The 21,029-nt window shown below is 43.6% G+C and overlaps 1 protein-coding gene across 6 annotated transcripts in view; it reads left to right on the forward strand.

Annotated features, from left to right (window-relative positions):
* mllt10 (MLLT10 histone lysine methyltransferase DOT1L cofactor) overlaps window positions 1–21,029 on the forward strand; it is an 88,469-nt gene that overhangs the window by 31,351 nt on the left and 36,089 nt on the right. For 5 of the 6 annotated variants that reach the window (XM_042298909.1, XM_042298913.1, XM_042298910.1 and 2 more), the window contains 6 exons: window positions 58–161; window positions 3,501–3,594; window positions 8,668–8,760; window positions 13,372–13,467; window positions 13,659–13,989; window positions 15,094–15,771. In XM_042298909.1, coding sequence (XP_042154843.1) covers window positions 58–161; window positions 3,501–3,594; window positions 8,668–8,760; window positions 13,372–13,467; window positions 13,659–13,989; window positions 15,094–15,771 — 1,396 coding nt within the window. The remainder of the gene's footprint in view (window positions 1–57; window positions 162–3,500; window positions 3,595–8,667; window positions 8,761–13,371; window positions 13,468–13,658; window positions 13,990–15,093; window positions 15,772–21,029) is intronic. The other variant, XM_042298912.1, reaches the window with a different exon arrangement.

The following is a 21,029-nucleotide window of genomic DNA, read 5'->3' on the forward strand; positions in this document are numbered from 1 at the left end:
TTCCTCTGTGTGTGTGTTTGTGTGTGTGTGTGTGTGTGTGTGTGTGTGTGTGTGTAGAAGTGTTATATCTGTGAGGACCAGGGCAGAGAGAGTAAAGCTGCCACCGGAGCCTGCATGACCTGTAACAAACATGGCTGCCGACAAGCCTTCCATGTCACATGGTGAGCCAGAGCCACATTCAAATACCTATATCTTCATTAACGCATGTTTAAATTGTGAGCTTCATTCAAATACCTACAATTTGTATGTAATATACACTGACTGTCACTGTACAAAACATTACAAACACCTTCCTGATATTGAGTCCCTTCCCCTTGCCCTCATAGCAGCCTCAATTTGTTGAGGTGTGGACTCTAAGGTGTCGAAAGCGTTCCACAGGGATGCTGGCCCATGTTGACTCCAATGCTTCCTATAAGTTGGCTGGATGTCCGTTGGGTGGGGGATCATTGTTCATACACACAGGAAACTGTTGAGCGTGAAAAACCCAGCAGCATTGCAGTTCTTGATACACTCGAACTGGTCCGCCTGGAATCTACTACCATACCCCGTTCCAAGGCACAATCTTTTGTTTTGCCCATTCATCTTCTGAATGGCACATATACTCAATCCATGTCTGAATTGTCTCAAGGCTTATAAAATCCTTCTTTCACCTGTCTCCATCCCTTCATCTACATCTAGTGGACAAATTCCATCAATGAGGGGTCATAGCTTTCACCTGGATTCACATGGTCATTCTGTCATAGAAAGAGCAGGACCTCCTAATTATTACTTTTTTGTACCTTTTATTTATCCAGATTTTTTTATTTGTTTTATTTCACCTTTATTTAACCAGGTAGGCAAGTTGAGAACAAGTTCTCCTTTACAATTGCGATCTGGCCAAGATAAAGCAAAGCAGTTCGACACATACAACGACACAGAGTTACACATGGAGTAAAAACAAACATACAGTCAATAATACAGTATAAACAAGTCTATATACGATGTGAGCAAATGAGGTGAGATGGGAGGTAAAGGCAAAAAAAGGCCATGGTGGCAAAGTAAAAACAATATAGCAAGTAAAACAATGGAATGGTAGATTTGCAGTGGAAGAATGTGCAAAGTAGAAATAAAAATAATGGGGTGCAAAGGAGCAAAATAAATAAATAAAATAAATACAGTAGGGAGAGAGGTAGTTGTTTGGGCTAAATTATAGGTGGGCTATGTACAGGTGCAGTAATCTGTGAGCTGCTCTGACAGCTGGTGCTTAAAGCTAGTGAGGGAGATAAGTGTTTCCAGTTTCAGAAATCTTTGTAGTTCGTTCCAGTCATTGGCAGCAGAGAACTGGAAGGAGAGGCGGCCAAAGAAAGAATTGGTTTTGGGGGTGACCAGAGAGATATACCTGCTGGAGCATGTGGTACAGGTGGGTGATGCTATGGTGACCAGCGAGCTGAGATAAGTGGGGACTTTACCTAGCAGGGTCTTGTAGATGACATGGAGCCAGTGGGTTTGGCGACGAGTATGAAGCGAGGACCAGCCAACGAGAGCTTACAGGTCGCAATGGTGGGTAGTATATGGGGCTTTGGTGTCAAAACGGATGGCACTGTGATAGACGGCATCCAATTTGTTGAGTAGGGTATTGGAGGCTATTTTGTAAATGACATCGCCGAAGTTGAGGATTGGTAGGATGGTCAGTTTTACAAGGGTATGTTTGGCAGCATGAGTGAAGGATGCTTTTTTGCGAAATAGGAAGCCAATTCTAGATTTAACTTTGGATTTAAGGTGTTTGATGTGGGCCTGGAAGGAGAGTTTACAGTCTAACCAGACACCTAGGTATTTGTAGTTGTCCAGTTATTCTAAGTCAGAGCTGTCCAGAGTAGTGATGTTGGACAGGCAGGCAGGTGTAGGCAGCGATCGGTTGAAGAGCATGCATTTCATTTTACTTGTATTTAAGAGCAATTGGAGGCCACAGAAGGAGAATTCTATGGCATTGAAGCTTGCCTTCAGGGTTGTAAACACAGTGTCCAAAGAAGGGCCAGAAGTATACAGAATGGTGTCGTCTGCGTAGAGGTGGATCAGAGACTCACCAGCAGCAAGAGCGACATCATTGATGTGTACAGAGAAGAGAGTCGGTCCAAGAATTGAACCCTGTGGCACCCCCATAGAGACTGCCAGAGGTCTGGACAACAGACTCTCCGATTTGACACACTGAACTCTATCAGAGAAGTAGTTGGTGTACCAGGCGAGGCAATCATTTGAGAAACCAAGGCTGTCGAGTCTGCCGATGAGGATGTGGTGATTGACAGAGTCGAAAGCCTTGGCCAGATCAATGAATACGGCTGCACAGTAATGTTTCTTATCGATGGCGGTTAAGATATAGTTTAGGACCTTGAGCGTGTCTGAGGTGCACCCATGACCAGCTCGGCAGCCAGGTTGCATAGCAGAGAGGGTATGGTGAGATTCTAAATGGTCGGTAATCTGTTTGTTGACTTGGCTTTCGAAGACCTTAGAAAGGCAGGGTAGGATTAGATTTAGGTCTGTAGCAGTTTGGATCAAGAGTGTCCCCCCCTTTGAAGAGGGGGATGACCGCAGCTGCTTTCCAATCTTTGGAAATCTCAGACGATACGAAAGAGAGGTTGAACAGGCTAGTAATAGGGGCGGCAACAATTTCGGGAGATAATTTTTAGAAAGAAACGGTCCAAATTGTCTAGCCCGGCTGATTTGTAGGGGTCCAGATTTTGCAGCTCTTTCAGAACATCAGCTGACTGGATTTGGGAGAAGGAGAATTGGGGAAGGCTTGGGCGAGTTGCTGTGGGGGGTGCAGTGCTGTTGACCGGGTAGGGGTAGCCAGGTGGAAAGCATGGCCAGCCATAGAAAAATGCTTATTGAAATTCTCAATTATAGTGGATTTATCAGTGGTGACAGTATTTCCTATCTTCAGTGCAGTGGGTAGCTGGGAGGAGGTGTTCTTATTCTCCATGGACTTTACAGTGTCCCAGAACTTTTTTGTTTTTGAGTTAGTGTTGCAGGAATCAAATTTCTGCTTGAAAAAGCTAGCCTTGGCTTTTCTAACTGCCTGTGTATAATGGTTTCTAGCTTCCCTGAAAAGCTGCATATCACGGGGGCTGTTCGATGCTAATGCAGAACGCCATAGGATTAGGATTAGATTAGTCTCATTGAGATAAAATCTATTTTTCAAGAGAGACCTGGTTCAACCATGACAGCAGCGGAGGGGACAATGTTTTGAGACATATCAGACATTCTGTAACAACTTCCAGACATATACACCATAAAAGAACACGTTTTGACGTAGACACGCCGACATTTCAATTGCAGAAACACATACAGACGTCATGGATAAATCAATCATATGTACAGCTGCATCAAGTCCTAATGACAATCACATTCCTCCTAATGTTTTGTACACTCAGTGTATATCATCTTTTGTCTCTTATGTCTTTTCCTTTCACTTTTCTCTCTATCCCCTTCTCTCTCTTGATACATATTCTCTCTCCTCTCCTCAGTGCCCAGTTTGCTGGGTTGTTGTGTGAGGAGCAAGGGTCGGACGCAGACAACGTCAAATACTGTGGCTACTGCAAGTACCACTACAGCAAACTGGTAAGATCTCTCTCTCTGTATTCTGTCATACTTTTCTAACGTTCTTACTGTGCTGGGGGAAGAAGAGTGGTCTTATCTCAAAAACTTGGAATCTAGTTTTTCTTCCCAACCCTCTGTCTGTCAGAACAAAAACTGTAAGCTTTTTGAAGGCCTGCACTGGTCTACACACACTGGCACTCCACGCCATGGTCACACACACACTGACACTCCACGCCATGGACACACACATACTGGCACTCCACGCCATGGACACACACACACACTGGCACTCTACGCCATGGACACACACACTGGGAAATACCTTTCCTTTCTTAAATGACTTGACATTCTTCTCTGCCAATTACAACTGCTGAAATTGGAGCCATCCGTTCGTCTCTACCTCTAGCCCCTTTCTCTCTCCCTCCAACCATCAACCCATTCCCTCTCTCCTTTTTCACCCCTCTCCTCTCTTTCCCCTTCTCCAGCACTTCTCTCTCCCCCACCCCTCTCTCCCCTCCAGTCCCACTGTCTCCCTTGCCCATCAACCCCCATCTAATCAGCATTGCCTCCCAGGCCTTTTGTCCCCTCCACCCCCCTGCTCTTTGTGTGCTAAGCCCATGCTGGGTTAGAATTTGGGGGCTGGGAGAGGGTGAGGGGTACTGGGGTTAGGGTTACAAGTGGGCAAAGAGATGCTTTCCAATTCACATAAGTACACACCATTCCACACAGACATCGTATAAATGCTTTCACTTACATACACTTTCTCCCTCTCTCTTTACCTCTTTCACTCACTCAGAGCTTTTTGGAGCTAGAGCCCCTGCTGTGTTGCAGATTTTGTGCTCCTCCCCTACATCCGTCAGGGGGGAAAATACACACACACACACACACACTTTCCCCCCCTGGGTTATTAAACAACTAATTGACCGACGTTGGTTCAATTACTCGAATTCCATTCCATTTTTTTGGGCGGGTGAGCTCAACGCACTATTCTGTATTGAGAAATCAAATCAAGAACTATGTGGGATCCTGGGCTGAAGAGAGTTGTATTTTTCATTAGGCAAATATTCTACCTAGTTCAGAGGAGAAACATTGTAATTAACTACAATGACCATAATCCATTGCGCCTGTTCTTTCCCGGCTTGGACAGAGACGCATAGCCTACACACAGACCACATGGGAGAGGAAGTTAACACAACGACAAGAGGGATAGAGGTAGTTCTGCTCGATTGATAGTTGTAGTAGTTGGTAATAAGCAGTCTTGAAAGTATGCCTTATTTACTTTGAAGAACTGGTAAAATGATTTTGTCACACAGCTCTTCAGCTTACTTAGACAGCTACTAGTTATAGCCAGTTAGCTGCTTGCCTAGCTAAATTGGTCAAAGACCGTACCATATGGGGAGCACAGAGATAATGTTAGATGGTTGGTTGTCTGGCTGCTACTGCCTGAGCAGAGATGAGACGATGCATTTAATAACCTCTTAGAGCTACCCCCCTACTTTTTTCAATTTCCGCTTGAAGACATACCCAAATCTAACTGACTGTAGCTCAGGCACAGAACCAAGGATATAGGAAAAACTCCCTAGAAAGGCCAAAACCTAGGAAGAAACCTAGAGAGGAACCAGGCTATGAGGGGTGGCCAGTCCTCTTCTGGCTGTGCCGGGTGGAGATTATAACAGAACATGGCCGAGATTTTCAAACGTTCATAGATGACCAGCAGGGTCAAATAATAATAATCACAGTAGTTGTAGAGGATGCAACAGGACAGCACCTCAAGAGTAAATATGAACAGTTTAGGGTTCCATAGCCGCAGGCAGAACAGTTGAAACTGGAACAGCAGCAAGGCCAGGTGGACTGGGGACAGCAAGGAGTCATCATGCCAGGTAGTCCTGACGCATGGTCCTAGGGCTCAGGTCCTCCTCTGAGAGAGAAAGAGAGAATTAGAGAGAGCATACTTAAATTCACACAGGACACCTGATAAGACAGAAGAAGTACTCCAGATATAACAAACTGACCCTAGCCCCCTCGACACAAACTACTGCAGCATAAATACTGGAGGCTGAGACAGGAGGGGTCAGGAGACACTGTGGCCCCATCCGATGAGACCCCGGACAGGGCCAAACAGGAAGGATATAACCCCACCCACTTTGCCAAAGCTCTACACAATATTGTGCTGCTGATGCCAGCTGCCATAGCAGTCTCTTTCTGCTGTAAAGTGAGTATCAACAGGTATAATAAATATATATATATATATATGAGGACAGGGAACATAAGATTGAATATATTATTATAGACCTGCTAGATCTACTGTCTCTATTATATTACAACAGACCAGCTGTATCTACTGTCTCTATTTCACTTTGGCCATTGTTGTGGGCCTGCCCTCCCCTCAACAGCCTCAAATAGGCTATTTCATGTGGGTTGGGGTGGGGCAGCAGACACACGCATCTCACATTTCATTGCATTACATTTTTATATATTGCTTCTAAAATTTAAAAAAATCACAAATAATATTTTATATTATTAATTTCAAACAAGGGCATTAGCATGAGAAGAACTTACCAGTCCAAAACATGTCCTCTTCGTTCAAAAAATATTCCTCCACTTGGGAATCGCTAAATGAATCGTCCTACAACAATCTCTGTCTCACTTTTCCGATCAATTTCTTCTACAATTGTGTGTACACCTGTATATCTAGACTTCGATTTAGCTTTCCCTGACTTAGTCGCCATAGTAATTGATATATAAACAGCTGAATCTGCACGTTTACCAAACAATGCTGTGCGTAATATGCGTAGCTCCTTCCAGTATAATACTTCAATAGCGAATGACTCTCTTTACGCTGGAGTTTACTACATGGGTTGATCTTCCAACACATAACCATTTCATATTGCCGTTTACCTCAGCTTTTTTGGCTATCTACCCAGCTAGATTTCAAGACAATCAGTGGTCATTGGGTTAAAATACAGTCAATCAACGAAACAGTGGTCATATCATTGGTACACAGTGATGTCATTACTTGTTGTCTTCAAATCGGTTTCTTTCAGTCAATATGTCCCGCGAAATGGCCCATCAGGTTTGGTTGTGTTACAAACAAACCAGATGATTGCAATGAAACAAAACATGACGGGAAAGTCACGTTTTGTGTGGGTATTTACCCTCGAATGTGTCGTCGAAAATGGAATGAGACGGAATTCACAACACAAGCAGTTCACAAAATGTTTTGTGTTAGGCTATAAAAACTGATTTTTATCAAACAAACGATCATTCATTATGTAACAGTGAGCATTAGGATTGCAAACAGATGAAGATCGGAAAAGGTAAACAATTTATTTTAATGCAGTTTGTTATTTTGTTAGCCTGTGCTGGTTGAAATATATATTTTTTTTTATGGGGCTCTATCCTCAGATAATCGCATCGTATTCTTTCGCAGTAAATCCTTTTTTAAATATGACAACGCAGTTGGATTAGCAAGATTCTAGGCTTTCGATACATGTGAGACACTTGTATTTTCATGAATGTTTAATATGACTATTTATGTAGCGATCACCATATGTTGTGGAATTTCAGCCCGCTACCGGGTTCCGTGCGCAGAGAGGTTAAGGAATGAAAAATAATAGTCATCAATAAAAGCTAAGTGATATACACAACTGAAATATTTATTATTACATAGTAATTTCCTATTTTTCTATTGATGTCTACCCAATGTGGACCAGACGGAGACAATGGAATGTTTTGTCAATTGAATGTTGACCATTTTTTGCTTTGGAATTTCCATTAAAAAGCTCAAATCATTTTAATGTCATTATTTCATAATGCATTTAATGTATAAAAAAAACAACTACACTAAATCGAAAACCTCAATTTATTTTTTAATAACTGAACCGGAACCCGAACGAACCATCCTCAAAAAGCAATAATTGCTCAGCACACACACACAAAAATAAATGCTTGTAGTTCTATTGAACCTGTGGAATGGCTTTGTATGGCCTGATGTAATTAGGCTGGTACAGCATAGAGGAGATGAGAAACGCATGAGGAATAAAGGACAGACAAACCAATGTTATTAGAAGGGATTTCATAAGACCCTACATGGGTTGATGAGTGACATTTACAGGTTTTGTCTTCTTGTTGGGACTAGTGACATTTTGATGTTTTGAGATTAATACTCCTCTTTGTGGTCAAAAATAATGTTGGTGTTTTTATTTATTTATTTTGGTGCCTTTTACCCATTTTTCTCCCCAATTTTGTGATATCCAGTTGGTAGTTACAATCTTGTCCCATCGCTGCAACTCCCGTACGAACTCGGGAGAGGCGAAGGTCGAGAGCCATGCGTCCTCCGAAACACGACCCCACCAAGCCGCACTGCTTCTTAACACACTGCCCGCTTAACCCGGAAGCCAGTGCACCAATGTGTCGGAGGAAACACTATTCAGCTGGCGACCGAAGTCAGCGCGTATGCGCCAGGCCCCCACAAGGAGTCGCTAGAGTGCGATGGGACATGGACATCCCAGCCGGCCAAACCCTCCCCTAATCCCAGCCGGCCAAACCCTCCCCTAACCCAGAAAACGCTGGGCCAATTGTGCGCCGCCTCATGGGTCTCCCGGTAGCGACACAGTCCGGGATCGAACCCGTATCTGTAGTGACTCCTTCAGCACTGCGATGCCGTGCCTTAGACAGCTGCGCCACTCGGGAGGCTTGATTAATGTTTTCTTACAGTAGACAAGAATGGGTCTAGCTCAATATTTGTTTTCATTGGATAGATTGGTGATAAATCTAGTCATCTTGAAATAGTCTGTTGCTGGTAAATTGCATCTGAGGTAGAACAGGGGAAGGGTCCCTGTTCTATGGTATAGAACGAGGTGCATTTATTTGACTGTCATGAAATGGTGATTTGGAGCAGTCGTTTTTTGATTGTGCATCAGTCTTTGTTAATATTAAACTCTATATTTAGCTTTTATTTATTTATTAATTTGGTCTTTATTTAACATAGGTCTTCTGTCCGTCTACTTTTTAGTAATTAAAAAAAAATAGCTTTCATGTATTTATATAGCTTGGGTCTACTCTAGTAACGTGAAGTTCCTCTCTACCTTTTAGCGAAGGAGCAGGGCCCGAGGTAGTAGGGCTCAGAGCCTTAGTGACTCTTCCTCTCAGTGTTCGGATAAACTCCTTGACCACCAAGACGACAAGGTAAGGTGGCCCCAACATCTAGTATCTCTATTTCTACGTGACTGTGACGGACACAGCAACCATACGCCCTCTCTGAACACACACACACACACACACACACACACACACACACACACACACATTGTAGATGGAGGGAACTACACACAGCACAAAGACACAGCTAAGGATAGAAATGCCCTAGCTAATTTAGTTGGCTTGAGTGAGTTTATGTCTTAGGTCAGGGATGTCAAACATTTAGGGGTTCACAGCGAAGCTAAAATACATTCTCATGAACACGGGACCAAATGACACCAGTAGGTAGGCCCAGGGTACATGTCTTAACTTAGTTTGAGAAAAGCTAAGTGATTGGTCAAAAGATGGCAAAAAAGTAGTAAAGGTATGTGTCCATTTAAACCACTGTAAATCCACTCCATAGTGCCCTTTCAACTTGAAACTTGTCATAGATATCATGGACGTCCCTAAAATGAATGACACAGAATTTGGTATTGATATCTTTAAAAAAACTAACTATTAACAACTCGTTGTTTTTAACGCTATTGCTCAAAATTATCTGCAATCATCTTCTCCTCATGAACCATACGTCAGACTCTACATCAGTCTTTAATGTTTTAGGTCTTTTTTTAAATTATGCATTCAAATATACCTAACAGATGCACGTTAGGACATATGCTAGCTAAAAATACTTTAAAGATATTCTTCTCATGAACCATTTTGGAGCGGCAAGTAGCCTAGTGGTTAAATTAAAAAACAAATAAGTCAGGTTGACTCCAGATTTGGTATATCGAAAAACTATCATGTAGTAACCAAAAAAGTGTTAAACAAATCAAAATAGGTTTTATATTTGAGATTCTTCAAAGTAGCAACAGCTTTGCCTTGATGACTGCTTTGTACACTCTTGGCATTCTGTCAATCAGCTTCATGAGCTAGTCACCTGGATTGCATTTCAATTAACAGGTATTCCTTGTTAAAAGTTAATTTGTGGAATTTCTTTCCTTAATGCATTTGAGCCAATCAGTTGTGTTGTGACAAGGTAGGGGTGGTAAAATACCAAATCCATATTATGGCAAGAACACCTCAAATAAGCAAAGAGAAGCGACAGTCCATCATTACTTTAAGACATGAAGGTCAGTGAATCCAGAAAATCTCAAGAACTTTTGAAAGTTTCTTCAAGTGCAGTCGCAAAAACCATCAAGCAATATGATGGAACTGGCTCTCATGAGGACCACCACAGGAATGGAAGACCCATAGTTACCTCTACTGCAGAGGATAAGTTCATTAGTTACCAGCCTCAGAAATAAATGCTTCTCAGAGTTCAAGTAACAGACACTTCTCAACATCAATTGTTCAGAGGAGACTGCGTGAATCAGACCTTCATAGTCGAATACTGCAAAGAAACCACTACTAAAGGACACCAATTTTGAAGAGACTTTCTTGGGCCAAGAAACACAAACAATGGACATTAGACCGGTGGAAATCTGTTCTTTGGTCTGAGGAGTCCAAATTTGAGATTTTTGGTTCCAACCTCCGTGTCTTTGTGTTGTTCCCACCGTGAAGCAGGGAGGAGGAGGTGTAATTATGTGGGGGTGCCTTTCTGGTGACAGTCTGATTTATTTAGAATTCAATGCACACTTACCCCACATGGCTACCACAGCATTGGTAACATAGGTCTTCTGCAGCGATATGCCATCCCATCTGGTTTGGGCTTAGTGGGACTATCATTTGTTTTTCAGTAGGAGTATGACTCAAAACACACCCCGGGCTGTGGAATGGCTATTTGATGGAGTGCTGCATCAGATGACCTGGTTTCCACAATCACCTGACCTCAACCCAATTAAGGTGGTTTGGGATGAGTTGGACTGCAGAGTGAAGGAAAAGCAGCCAACGAGTGCTCAGCATATGTGGGAACTCCTTCAAGACTTTTGGAAAAGCATTCCAGGTGAAGCTGGTTGAGAGAATGTCAAGAGTGTGCAAAGCTGTCATCAAGTCAGTTGCTATTTGAAGAATCTAAGATATAAAATATATTTTAATTTAACACCTTTTTGGTTACTACATGATTCCATATGTGTTATTTCATAGTTTTGATGTCTTCACTATTATTCTACAATGTAGAAAATAGTACAAATAAAGAAAACCCTTGAATGAGTAGGTGTGTTCTTTCTTTTGACGTGTGTGGTGTGGTGTCTTCAGTGTATTTATTTTTCCCCCCAGAGAAAAACGATCTCGTTAAACATTGAAATAACAAAAACCAATTTGAAACTGTGTAGAAGTTATAATGGACCTACAATTATAGTCTCCTCTGTCCAACTTGCTAACAGTGATCGAACAAAAGCTAGACAGTCAGGGAGCATCAAACATTACAAAGCGATGGATAGAGCACATTTTGTTTTCATATAAACGGTAAAGAAATATATATAATGTATGTGCGGCCCTCTGGGGAAAAATGTGTTTGACACCCTTGTCCTAGGTCCTTAGAATGATCGTGAGACACCAGGGATCTCGGTCTCAAACCAACACTTTATAAACCAGTCAGAGTTAATCAGTCACGGTCCTGTTTGTGACATACACTCATCCGACTATGCCACTACTGTGTGAGAGAGAGCGTATGGTTTTCTGTCCAGCGTTATCGATTCTCAATTCTAGCAATGGGCCTGTTCTAATACCTTACACATGCATCCTTCCTTCCTTAGTTACCACTGATCTTACATGACATTGTAGGTGTAATCACCTATCCAACCATATTAGATCAGTGATTAGGAAGGAAAAAAGGAAAGTGCATGGTTAAAGGTAGACCCAGGCATATGACATCTTTGTTTACGGTATGGGGAGTTCCTGCTTCCAACAATAAACATTTAAACTGCAGAGAATGCCTCTGTTGGGTATCACATCAAGTGAGGGAGGGCCTGAAATGATCCTCGGTCGATAAGAATTTAGTTGTTAATGGCTATGAGGCAGGATGTTGCTCCCACTATCTTTGATGTCATGTTTCTGAGCTCACCTTTTTAAGGTGTATGAACAGGACCATGGTGTCTGGCCATGTTTCCTCTTCTTTTATGACATTAGGGGAAGTCACCCACTCCATCAGTCTGTTTCCCTCACCCGATTGACCCACTCCTTGTTGCTTCACCTCATTGTGTTTTTCTGATTGGATAATGTGGCTGTAGTCCATTGCCTGCTTTTTTTGTATTTCAGTTGTAGGTCGTTTTTTTTGTTGTATTTTTTTCGACTGCAAAAGGCCATTTGATTTTCTGAACTTTTTTTTGGAGATCTTTGAGTTTTTAGCTAACATTGTCACGATAACATGTGAGTGCCTTGAGCATTCTCCTGTATTACATTGTCAGTCAACTGGAATATGACTCATGCGTGAACCTGTAACTCAGTTTTTTTGGGATGATACTTTTAATGAAGCATTGAGGATGGTGTGTGTGCGTGTGAAAAAAGCAGAGTTAACACATTTGTCTTGTTCCCTTCCTTGCCCTGGCTTTTGTCACACAGCCTGATTTGCATTAGCAAGAGGACCCATCCCCCTCCCTCCTACCCCCTACACATTCCAGGGTCAGGGGTCAGAAGGCTCAGATCTGTGTGTGTGTGTGTGCGCATGCGCGCGCCTACCTATTTCCAAACCCTGCAGCCAAATAACAAGGGACTAAAAGTCTCTCCTTCCGCAGGCCACTCATACAGTCTGTAAGAAACACACACACACCGGCTGGTCAGAGGGCCTGCAGGAAACTGCCCAAGAGAATTCCTGCCAGGCTGGGGTGGATTATTTACCCTGTTTTTTTTCTTCCTTCCCTCCCTCTTTTCTCTGTGTCTCCAGCTCTGATAAGGAGGGAGTCTCTCCAAGTGTGCAAAGCGAAAAAGTGGATGTGTGTGTGTTTGGACATTTGACCCTCTCAGCCTAACTCTGTCCATCAACACCTACCGCTGGAATGTTAATGAGAAACAACAAGGGAATCCCCGGGAACCTACCCTGTTAAAAACACACACACACGCGTATAGTTAGCTACAATGACCTACCAGCCTTGACACACCCTGGGAGCTACAGGGAAGAAAAAGACAGGAGGACAACAGAGGGATTGAGGTAGAGAGAGGGTTGGTGGAGAGAAAATGGGAAAGATAGAGGGATGCTGGGGCCAGGGTCGATGGTTGTCATGGTGCTGTCTGTCGGTAGCATGTTAAGTCTCATGTTGTCTCACAGGATCACTGCATATTTTCACACCTGCCAGTGGTGTGGCCCTGTAGGGTGAGAGGAGTGAGGGTGTGTGTAGCTAAGGGTGTAAATTGAGTTCTAAGGTGTTTAGACCGTGGATCTGGTTGGGTAGAATCTCTCACCAAGAAGACCGAAAAGCCTGTGTCTGTAGATTTTAAATCTCTTTTTTCTGTCTTAAGCACTTAATTTTTTTCTTATATTCGTTTCAGTATAACTATCCTTTCACCTCAGACTGGGGCTGTGAATTGAAGATCAGTTTTCTCTTTCTTCTCTTTCGCTCTCATTTTCTCTTTCAGAAGCCGTGCCAAAGGTTTGGGACCAGAACAACCCAGACACTCATCTGTCTAATCCTCCGCTTTCTTGTCCTTCCGTAACGATCATCCATTCCTTCTCTCTCTCCTCAGAAACACAAAGAGAGGGAGAGACACAAACCCAAACACAAGAAGACTCTAGAGCTCTCCCCTTCCCTCGCTTCAACTCTCATGCTTGCCTCAGACAAGGTGAGCTCACTCCTCCTCTCCTCCATCTCTCTTTCTTTCTTTCTTTCTTTCTTTCTTTCTCTGTCTCTCCGTCTCACTGTGGGTTTAATGTCAAATGAACATTGACTAGCTCTGTTAGGCATTATGCAGGACTGACCTCTCATACTCCCCTTTCCTCCTGTCCTGTCCTCCTCTCCTCATCCCTCTCTCAGAGTTACAACAGTAGCAGCAGCAGCAGTGGTGGGGTAGTCTCCGCTATGCCTGCCGCCTCTCAAAAGCGATTGGATGACAGCGCAGCCCGTTTCACCACCGCCAACTTCCAGGAAGTGCCGGTGCACTCCGGGGGTTTAAAGGACAGCCCCCCCACAGGGTCAGAAGGCAAACCGGGGTCGGAGGTCAAACAGGGCAAGAAGAGCATTAGCCAAGGGATTGGTGTTCAGCGCGGACGCAAGTCCCTCACACCTGGGAAGCCCCTCCCCTCTGCTGTGGTCACTACGGCAACCTCCTCCACTGCCGCCTCCTCCACTGGAACCTTTCATCAAGGTGAGATTGATGCACTGTTTACGTCCGCGTGCCTGTGTCTGACAGTTGTTAGATGTTGTCCAGAGTGCCAGAGTTAGTTAGCGTATGGCCAAGATAAGTCTCCCTGGTTAGACCCTGGCTGCTGTAATTTGTGTGCTCCGCCACGCACACACACTAAAGTGCTCAGATGCCATGAGTGTCCCTTGAACCCGGCCCCCTGTGGCAGCACGTGTCAGCCTCGAGGGGTCAAGTCTGGAGGTCTGACGTGTTGTAAGTGGCATCTAGTGGGGAAACAGTGTCATAGTCCAGGAGACTGAGGGAAAGAAAGCAAATAAATATTGTGTGTGTGACCACCTTTCCATCCACAGTTTTTATGTGAGTAAAGTCATACTCTATCAAAAAAATAACTACAGCTGTGATGGATACAGGAATTTTCTGTCATTTTTTAAATGCAGACAGATAATTTGTTCAACATGGTGGGGGTAAAATAAATGTGAGAAATGACGGTGAAAACACCTTTATGCACAAATATTTATATAATAACCATCATATGGAAGTAAACTTGGAGTCATGCGACGATATGGCGTGTGGTCCTCCTCCTCCGACCCTGGAAAGCATGCAGTTTATTAGGCTACAGATTTTTTTTTTTAAATATTAACTTCACAGGGTGGTGAAAGTGCACGGTGTCGGTGATGCTCCTTTCTGATAGGGTCTTATTCTGGTAACATGATGATCCATGCTTGACTGCTGTTTGACCTGTAAATAGTCATCATGTACACTAGCCTACCCGCACTGTATCTGCAAACTGTTGTTAATTAGATCGCACGTGCCAGAGTAGGCACATTTGCTATTCAACTCAACAGTTTGCAATTTCAACTATCGGTAGAGTTGAAAATGCGATGCAAACACATAGAAAAGTTAAATGTTTATTCGGGACATGAAAACTTAAGCGAAAAATAACTGTCATCACGCATTGATTCTGTTTGGAAACACCACTGGTGGGAAAATGTGCATATTTTCTGTGCATATTTTAGAATATTCGCATGAAAATCTGTCGCCAATTGGCTGGAAACCTATCTTGGGTGTGTTTTAGTCTCCAAACAGCTTCTCCTCTCTCTCTCCCAGCTCTCCTGCTGTCCAATAAGACGTCTTCCACCTTGACTCCTCCCACATCTGACTTCCTGGGCTTCTCTGATCCGTTGCTACGTTCCGGTGGTGGGGACTCCTTTTCTTCGCCCTCATTCAGCCGTTGCCTAGTGAAGCCCAGTGAGGTCACGGCCTCGGAGGGCATGGCTTCGCTCAGCACGTTCGGATCAATGATGTCACTTCCTGGTGGCGTAGCTGGCGGTAAACTGTACGAGAACTCTCACAGCGAGCTGACGGGTAACGTTGCTTCCACAGCCGGCTACAAACGCCCCTCATCATCCTCCTCTTCCTCTGCTGGCTCCTCCTCTGGGCCAAGTATGGGGGAAGGAGGAGAAGAAGGGGTGAAGAAGAAGAGAGGAAACTGGAGGAACCGATACGGTCCCTGCTTCAGTGTCCCGGACGGCAAGGCTACAGACGGACCTGAACACCACACAGCACCACTACCTCTCCCCTCCTCTTCTCTCTGCTCCACCTCATCCGCCTCGCCGTCCCCCTCCTCTACCAGCGCTCTGCCAAGCCGGCCCGGAGGAGAGAGAGTAGGAGAGAGAGGAGGTCTGCTGGGTGTTGGTGTTAGCGTTGGGATCCAGAAGTCTCCTTCTCTACTGAGGAACGGCAGTCTGCCGTGTCACGGAGTCACCTCTACTCCCTCTGGCACCGGTAGGACACACACACACTTACCTTACTGTCTTTCATTACTAATTCTATCAGTGTTTTGTGTCAGTGGCTGTGTAATGTTGTGGTGAAGACTGATAACTGTGGGCTAAATAGAGAGCTGCCTGAAGCAGCTGAGGAATGGAAAGGATGAGAGGAAATCACTGGAGAGTATTGAGCTTCAGCGCTGGAGAGAAGGTGGGGTTAAAGGGGAGGGAGGGAACAGAAAAGCACATGAGGATAGATGGAAGGGGGAGAGGAGAGGAGAGGAGGGTTGAACAGGCAATTAGTAGCTCTTGTATTAGACTCTGTTAGAGAGGAGGGTTAGAGTGCTATGAACCCTGCTGGACTACAGTGTGTGCGTGTGTGTGTGTGTGTGTGTGAGTGTGTGAAACAAACCAGCACACACACACTGAAGTGTGTTTCATCTTGTGTTCTGTTGCTTGGCAACCGAGTCAATGCTTTGGAGTTCCCTTCTGCTGTAGGAAATGTCTCTTAGCGTCCTCTCTTCTCTATCCCTCATAATCACCATATTTGTTCCCCTTATTCTCTCTCTCGCCTTTATTCTCTATATTTCTACCATGTCCTCTTTCATTCCTCTTTACAGGTTATCTCTTTCCGTCTCTCCTGTTCTGTAGGCTCTCTCCTGTTCTGTAGATGCAGTAAAGATCTCAAACCAAACAATGTAAATCCCCAGCAAAATTAGCCCACATTCAGGCTATTGTTTATTTGTGTATTTCACAGTATGTTATGGTAAAAATCGTAGTATAATGCTTGTATGGATTTCAACCCCAAAACATGTTAATGTCATCGTCACCAATCAACTTCATTACAGTTAGAAACTACTTTGACTACCACCACTGATTTCTGTATGCTAGTTATGGCACCAGCTTATACGAACGGGAGTTAGCGTTTAGCAGTCACTTCTAAACTTGAAAAGGAACGACTTCTAAATGTTATGTAGCGAAAATTGGCAACTATATCCAAGTCAGACTTTAGTAACCACTTTGTGGGCCTATTACAGTACATCAATCATGATGGATTTGATGATTACCCACTCTGTTAGATTTCAGACTGTCAGATTTGTTGAATGTGCACCAATCCGGTGTCGTCCTAACACCCACTGTCTGTGTTTCATTGACCTCTACCGGATCTATAGGTGCTTCTCCTGTTTTATAGGCTCTCTCGATGTTCTCCCTTCCTCACTTGTAGCTAAATGTGTGAGTTTTCGGCGCCAGACTAGTGACCGGGAATATTTAAATTTATTGGACATTTTGAGAAGTTTACTGGTCATCCATATGTATTGGGTGCGTAACCCATTAGGCCGTCCAGTGTCCACCAACGCACGAGGGATATTGGCCAAATGAGAGACGTTTACGTGTCCTTAAAACGAATTACAAAAACACATCCTTGTTTCAATTTGTAGCATATTTAAAAATGTATAGCCTATTTTATTGGTTTTTACTTTCCTAAAACAATAGTTGTCCACTTCATGGTTCAGCTGCTATGAAACGTGAGCACTAAATGCATCAGGGCGTTGCATGCATAGGCCTATTGGCTGTATTATATTAATATTTAAAATAAAAAATATATATAAAGAAAGAGAAGTTTAGGCCTGGCCCCAGAGAGAGAGCGCGAGAGATTGGAGATGTGCCGGTGGCATGCTACGACACCGACATGCATTTCTTTATACTTAGGCTACTGTGTCTGCTATACAGATATAGGTGTACAGAAGGAGGCAAATTCATTCATTTTCAATTAGAATCTTTTTTATAAAGATAAGCATTATATTGTTTTAGGACTCTGGTAGGCCTAAAAACAATCTTCCTCACCTCAAGTTCAACTGTCAAAGTCATTTGAAGCACATGTGCCCACTGCCTTCATATCATAGGCCTGCAGTGTAATAGGCTAATAGCCACATCACACCAAGCCTTCACAAAATATTTTAAACTTTATTAGGGTAATATCAAAAGTACTTGACCAAAAGTATGTGGACACCTGCTCATTGAACATCTCATTCCAAAATCATGGGTAATTCATATGGAGTTGCTCCCCCTTTGCTGCTATAACAGCCTCCACTCTTCTGGGAAGGCTTTCCACTAGATGTTGACACATTGCTGCGGGTACTTGCTTCCATTCAGCCACAAGAGCATTAGTGAAGTCGGGCACTGATGTTGGGCGATTAGTCCTGGCTTGCAGTAGGCGTTCCAATTCATCCCAAAGGTGTTCGATGAGGTTGAGGTCAGGGCTCTGTGCAGGCCAGTCAAGTTCTTCCACACCAATCTCGACAAACCAGTTCTGTATGGACCTCTGTGCATGGGGGCATTGTCATGCTGAAACAGTAAAGAGCCTTCCCCAATATGTTGCCACAAGGTTGGAAGCACAGAGTTGTCTAGAATGTCATTGTATGCTGTAGCATAAAGATTTCCCTTCACAGGAACTAAGCCTGAACCATGAAAAACAGCCCCAGACCATTATTACTCCTCCACCAAATATTACATTTGGCACTATGCATTCAGGCAGGTAGCCTTCTCCTGGAATCTGCCAAACCCAGATTCATCTGTCGGACTGCCAGATAGTGAAGCGTGATTTATCACTCCAGAGAACGCGTTTCCACTGTTCCAGAGTCCAATAGCGGTGAGCTTTACACCACTCCAGCCGACGCTTGGCATTGCGCATGGTGATCTTAGGATTGTGTGTAGCTGGTCTGCCATGTAAACACATTTCACGAAGATCCCGACAAACAGTTCTTGCGCTGATGTTGCTTCCAGAGGCAGTTTGGAACTTGGTAGTGAGTGTTGCAACCGAGGACAGATGATTTTTACACACTTCAGCACTTGGCGGTCCTGTTCTGTGAGCTTTTGTGGCTTACCACTTTGCAGCTAAGCTGTTGTTGCTCCAAGACGTTTCCACTACACAATAACAGCACTTAGTTGACCAGGGCAGCTCTAGCAAGGCAGAAATTTGACAAACTGACTTGTTGGAAAGTCACTAAGCTTTTCAGTAAGGTCATTCTACTGCCAATGTTTTTCTATGGAGATTTCATGGCTGTGTGCTTTATTTTATACACCTGTCAACAACGTGTGTGGCTTAAATAGTTGAATCAATTCATTTGAAGAGGTGTCCATATACTTTTGTATATACTGTGAATTGGAAAAGTATTCAGACCCTTTCCCTTTTTCCACATTTTGTTACTTTACAGCCTTGTTCTAATTTTATTTTATTTTTTTCCCCCTGATCAATCTGCACACAATACCCCATAATGACAAAGCGAAAACAGGTTTTTAGAAATGTTTGAAAATGTACTAAAAATAAAAAACAGAAATGCCTTATTTAGATTAGTATTCGGACTCTTTGAAATTGAGCTTAGGTGCATCCTGTTTCCATTAATCATCCTTGATGTTTCTGCAACTTGATTGGAGTCCATCTGTGGTAAATTCAATTGATTGGACATGATTTGGAAAGGCACACAACTGTCTATATAAGGTCCCGCAGTTGACAGTGCATGTCAGAGCAAAAACCAAGCCATGAGCTCGAATGAAGTTGTCTGTAGAGCTCTGAGACAGGATTGTGTTGAGGCACAGATCTGGGGGATGGTACCAAAACATTTTTGCAGCATTGCAGGTCCCCAAGAATATAGTGGTCTCCATCATTCTTAAATGGAAGAAGTTTGGAACAACCAATACTCTTCCTAGTACTGGCTGCATGGCCAAACTGAGCAATCGGGGAAGGGCCTTGGTTTGACCAAGAACCTGATGGTCACTCTGACAGAGGTCCAGAATTCCTCTGGAGGCTGAAAAGATTTGGCATGGACCCTCAGATCCTCAAAAAGTTCTACAGCTGCACAACTGAGAGCATCTTGACTGGCTGCATCACCACTTGTTATTGCAACTGCTTGGCATCCGACCACAAGGCTTAACAGAAGGTTGTGCCTACGGCCCAGTACATCACTGGGGCTGAGCTCCCTGACATCCAGGACCTCTAAACCAGGCGGTGTCAGAGGAAGACCCTAAAAATTGTCAAAGTTTAAAGCTACCCAAGTCATAGACTGTTCTCTCTGCTACTGCACCACAAGCAGTACCAATGCACCACGTCTGGAACCAACAGGACCTTGAACCGTTTCTACCCCCCAGCCATAAAACTGCTACATAGTTAGTCCGGTTAGCTATTGGTTAACTATTTAACGATCTGCATTTGACCCTTTTTGCACTAACTCTTTTGACTTATTACATACGCTGCTGTTACTGTTTATTATCTATCCCGTTACCTAGTCACTTTATCCCTACTTGTATGTACATATGTAGCTCAATTACCTCGTACCCCTGCACATTTACTCGGTACTAGTACTCTGTGTATATAGCCATGTTATCGTTATTTATTGTATTCGTTCCTAGTGTTATTTCTCTTTTTTACTCTGCATTGTTGGGAAGGGCCCGCTAGTAAGTATTTCACTGTTAGTCTACACCTGTTTTTTACGAATAATGTAACAAATCAAATTAGTTTTGATTAGTTGCTATTGAGCTTATATTTGAGAGTTGAGAAATAAAAAGTATATCTACAGAAACTGAGAACATCCTCTCTCCATCTGTGACAACAGGATAGCAGTGTGTTCCCAGCAATTGGATGATTTTTTTTTTATATAATCAGAACACTTCTTCCTCTCCTGAAAGGAGAGAGTGGCGCGCTCAACACAGCAGCAGGCCCCAGCGAGACAGGGACAGTCAGGAAGACTCTTTCATTACAGGAATCATGAGGGTGATGTACTTCACTGTGTGACCAAATCATGATTTTAGTCTCCTATAAATTAGGACATTTTGAGTGAGGTGAATAAATGTGAAGCCCGCACCGATGTGACCAACACATTTTTAAAAATTGCACAGCCAAGTCACAGGGTCTCAAAATGTGGCTTAGTGGTCACAATCTGGAACCCTGCCTTGAAGGCTTCTCACTAGGCATACTCTCTTTTGTTTTAATTCAATGATTGTGTGTGTGAATGTGAGTGTTTGATGGATGGAGGTGAAATGGGGGTTAGATTTGGGCTGAGTTAATGTTTGATAGTACAGAGAGGGTGTGTGGGTTGAGGTTAATCAGTGCTGGTTAATGTCATCGGGAGGGCAGCTTGGGTTAAAGTGGTCTTCATGTTTTGCAGGACTCCAGCCGTCTGATCTGATGTTGGCTGCGGATCAGTGTAGTAGTATTCTCCCTTGCTTAACCCTCTCTAAACCTGCATACATCTCTCCTGGAGAGACCTGATGACTGGAGAC

Source organism: Oncorhynchus tshawytscha, linkage group LG16 (assembly GCF_018296145.1).
Source record: "Oncorhynchus tshawytscha isolate Ot180627B linkage group LG16, Otsh_v2.0, whole genome shotgun sequence".
In the NCBI taxonomy this organism is placed as follows: domain Eukaryota; kingdom Metazoa; phylum Chordata; class Actinopteri; order Salmoniformes; family Salmonidae; genus Oncorhynchus; species Oncorhynchus tshawytscha.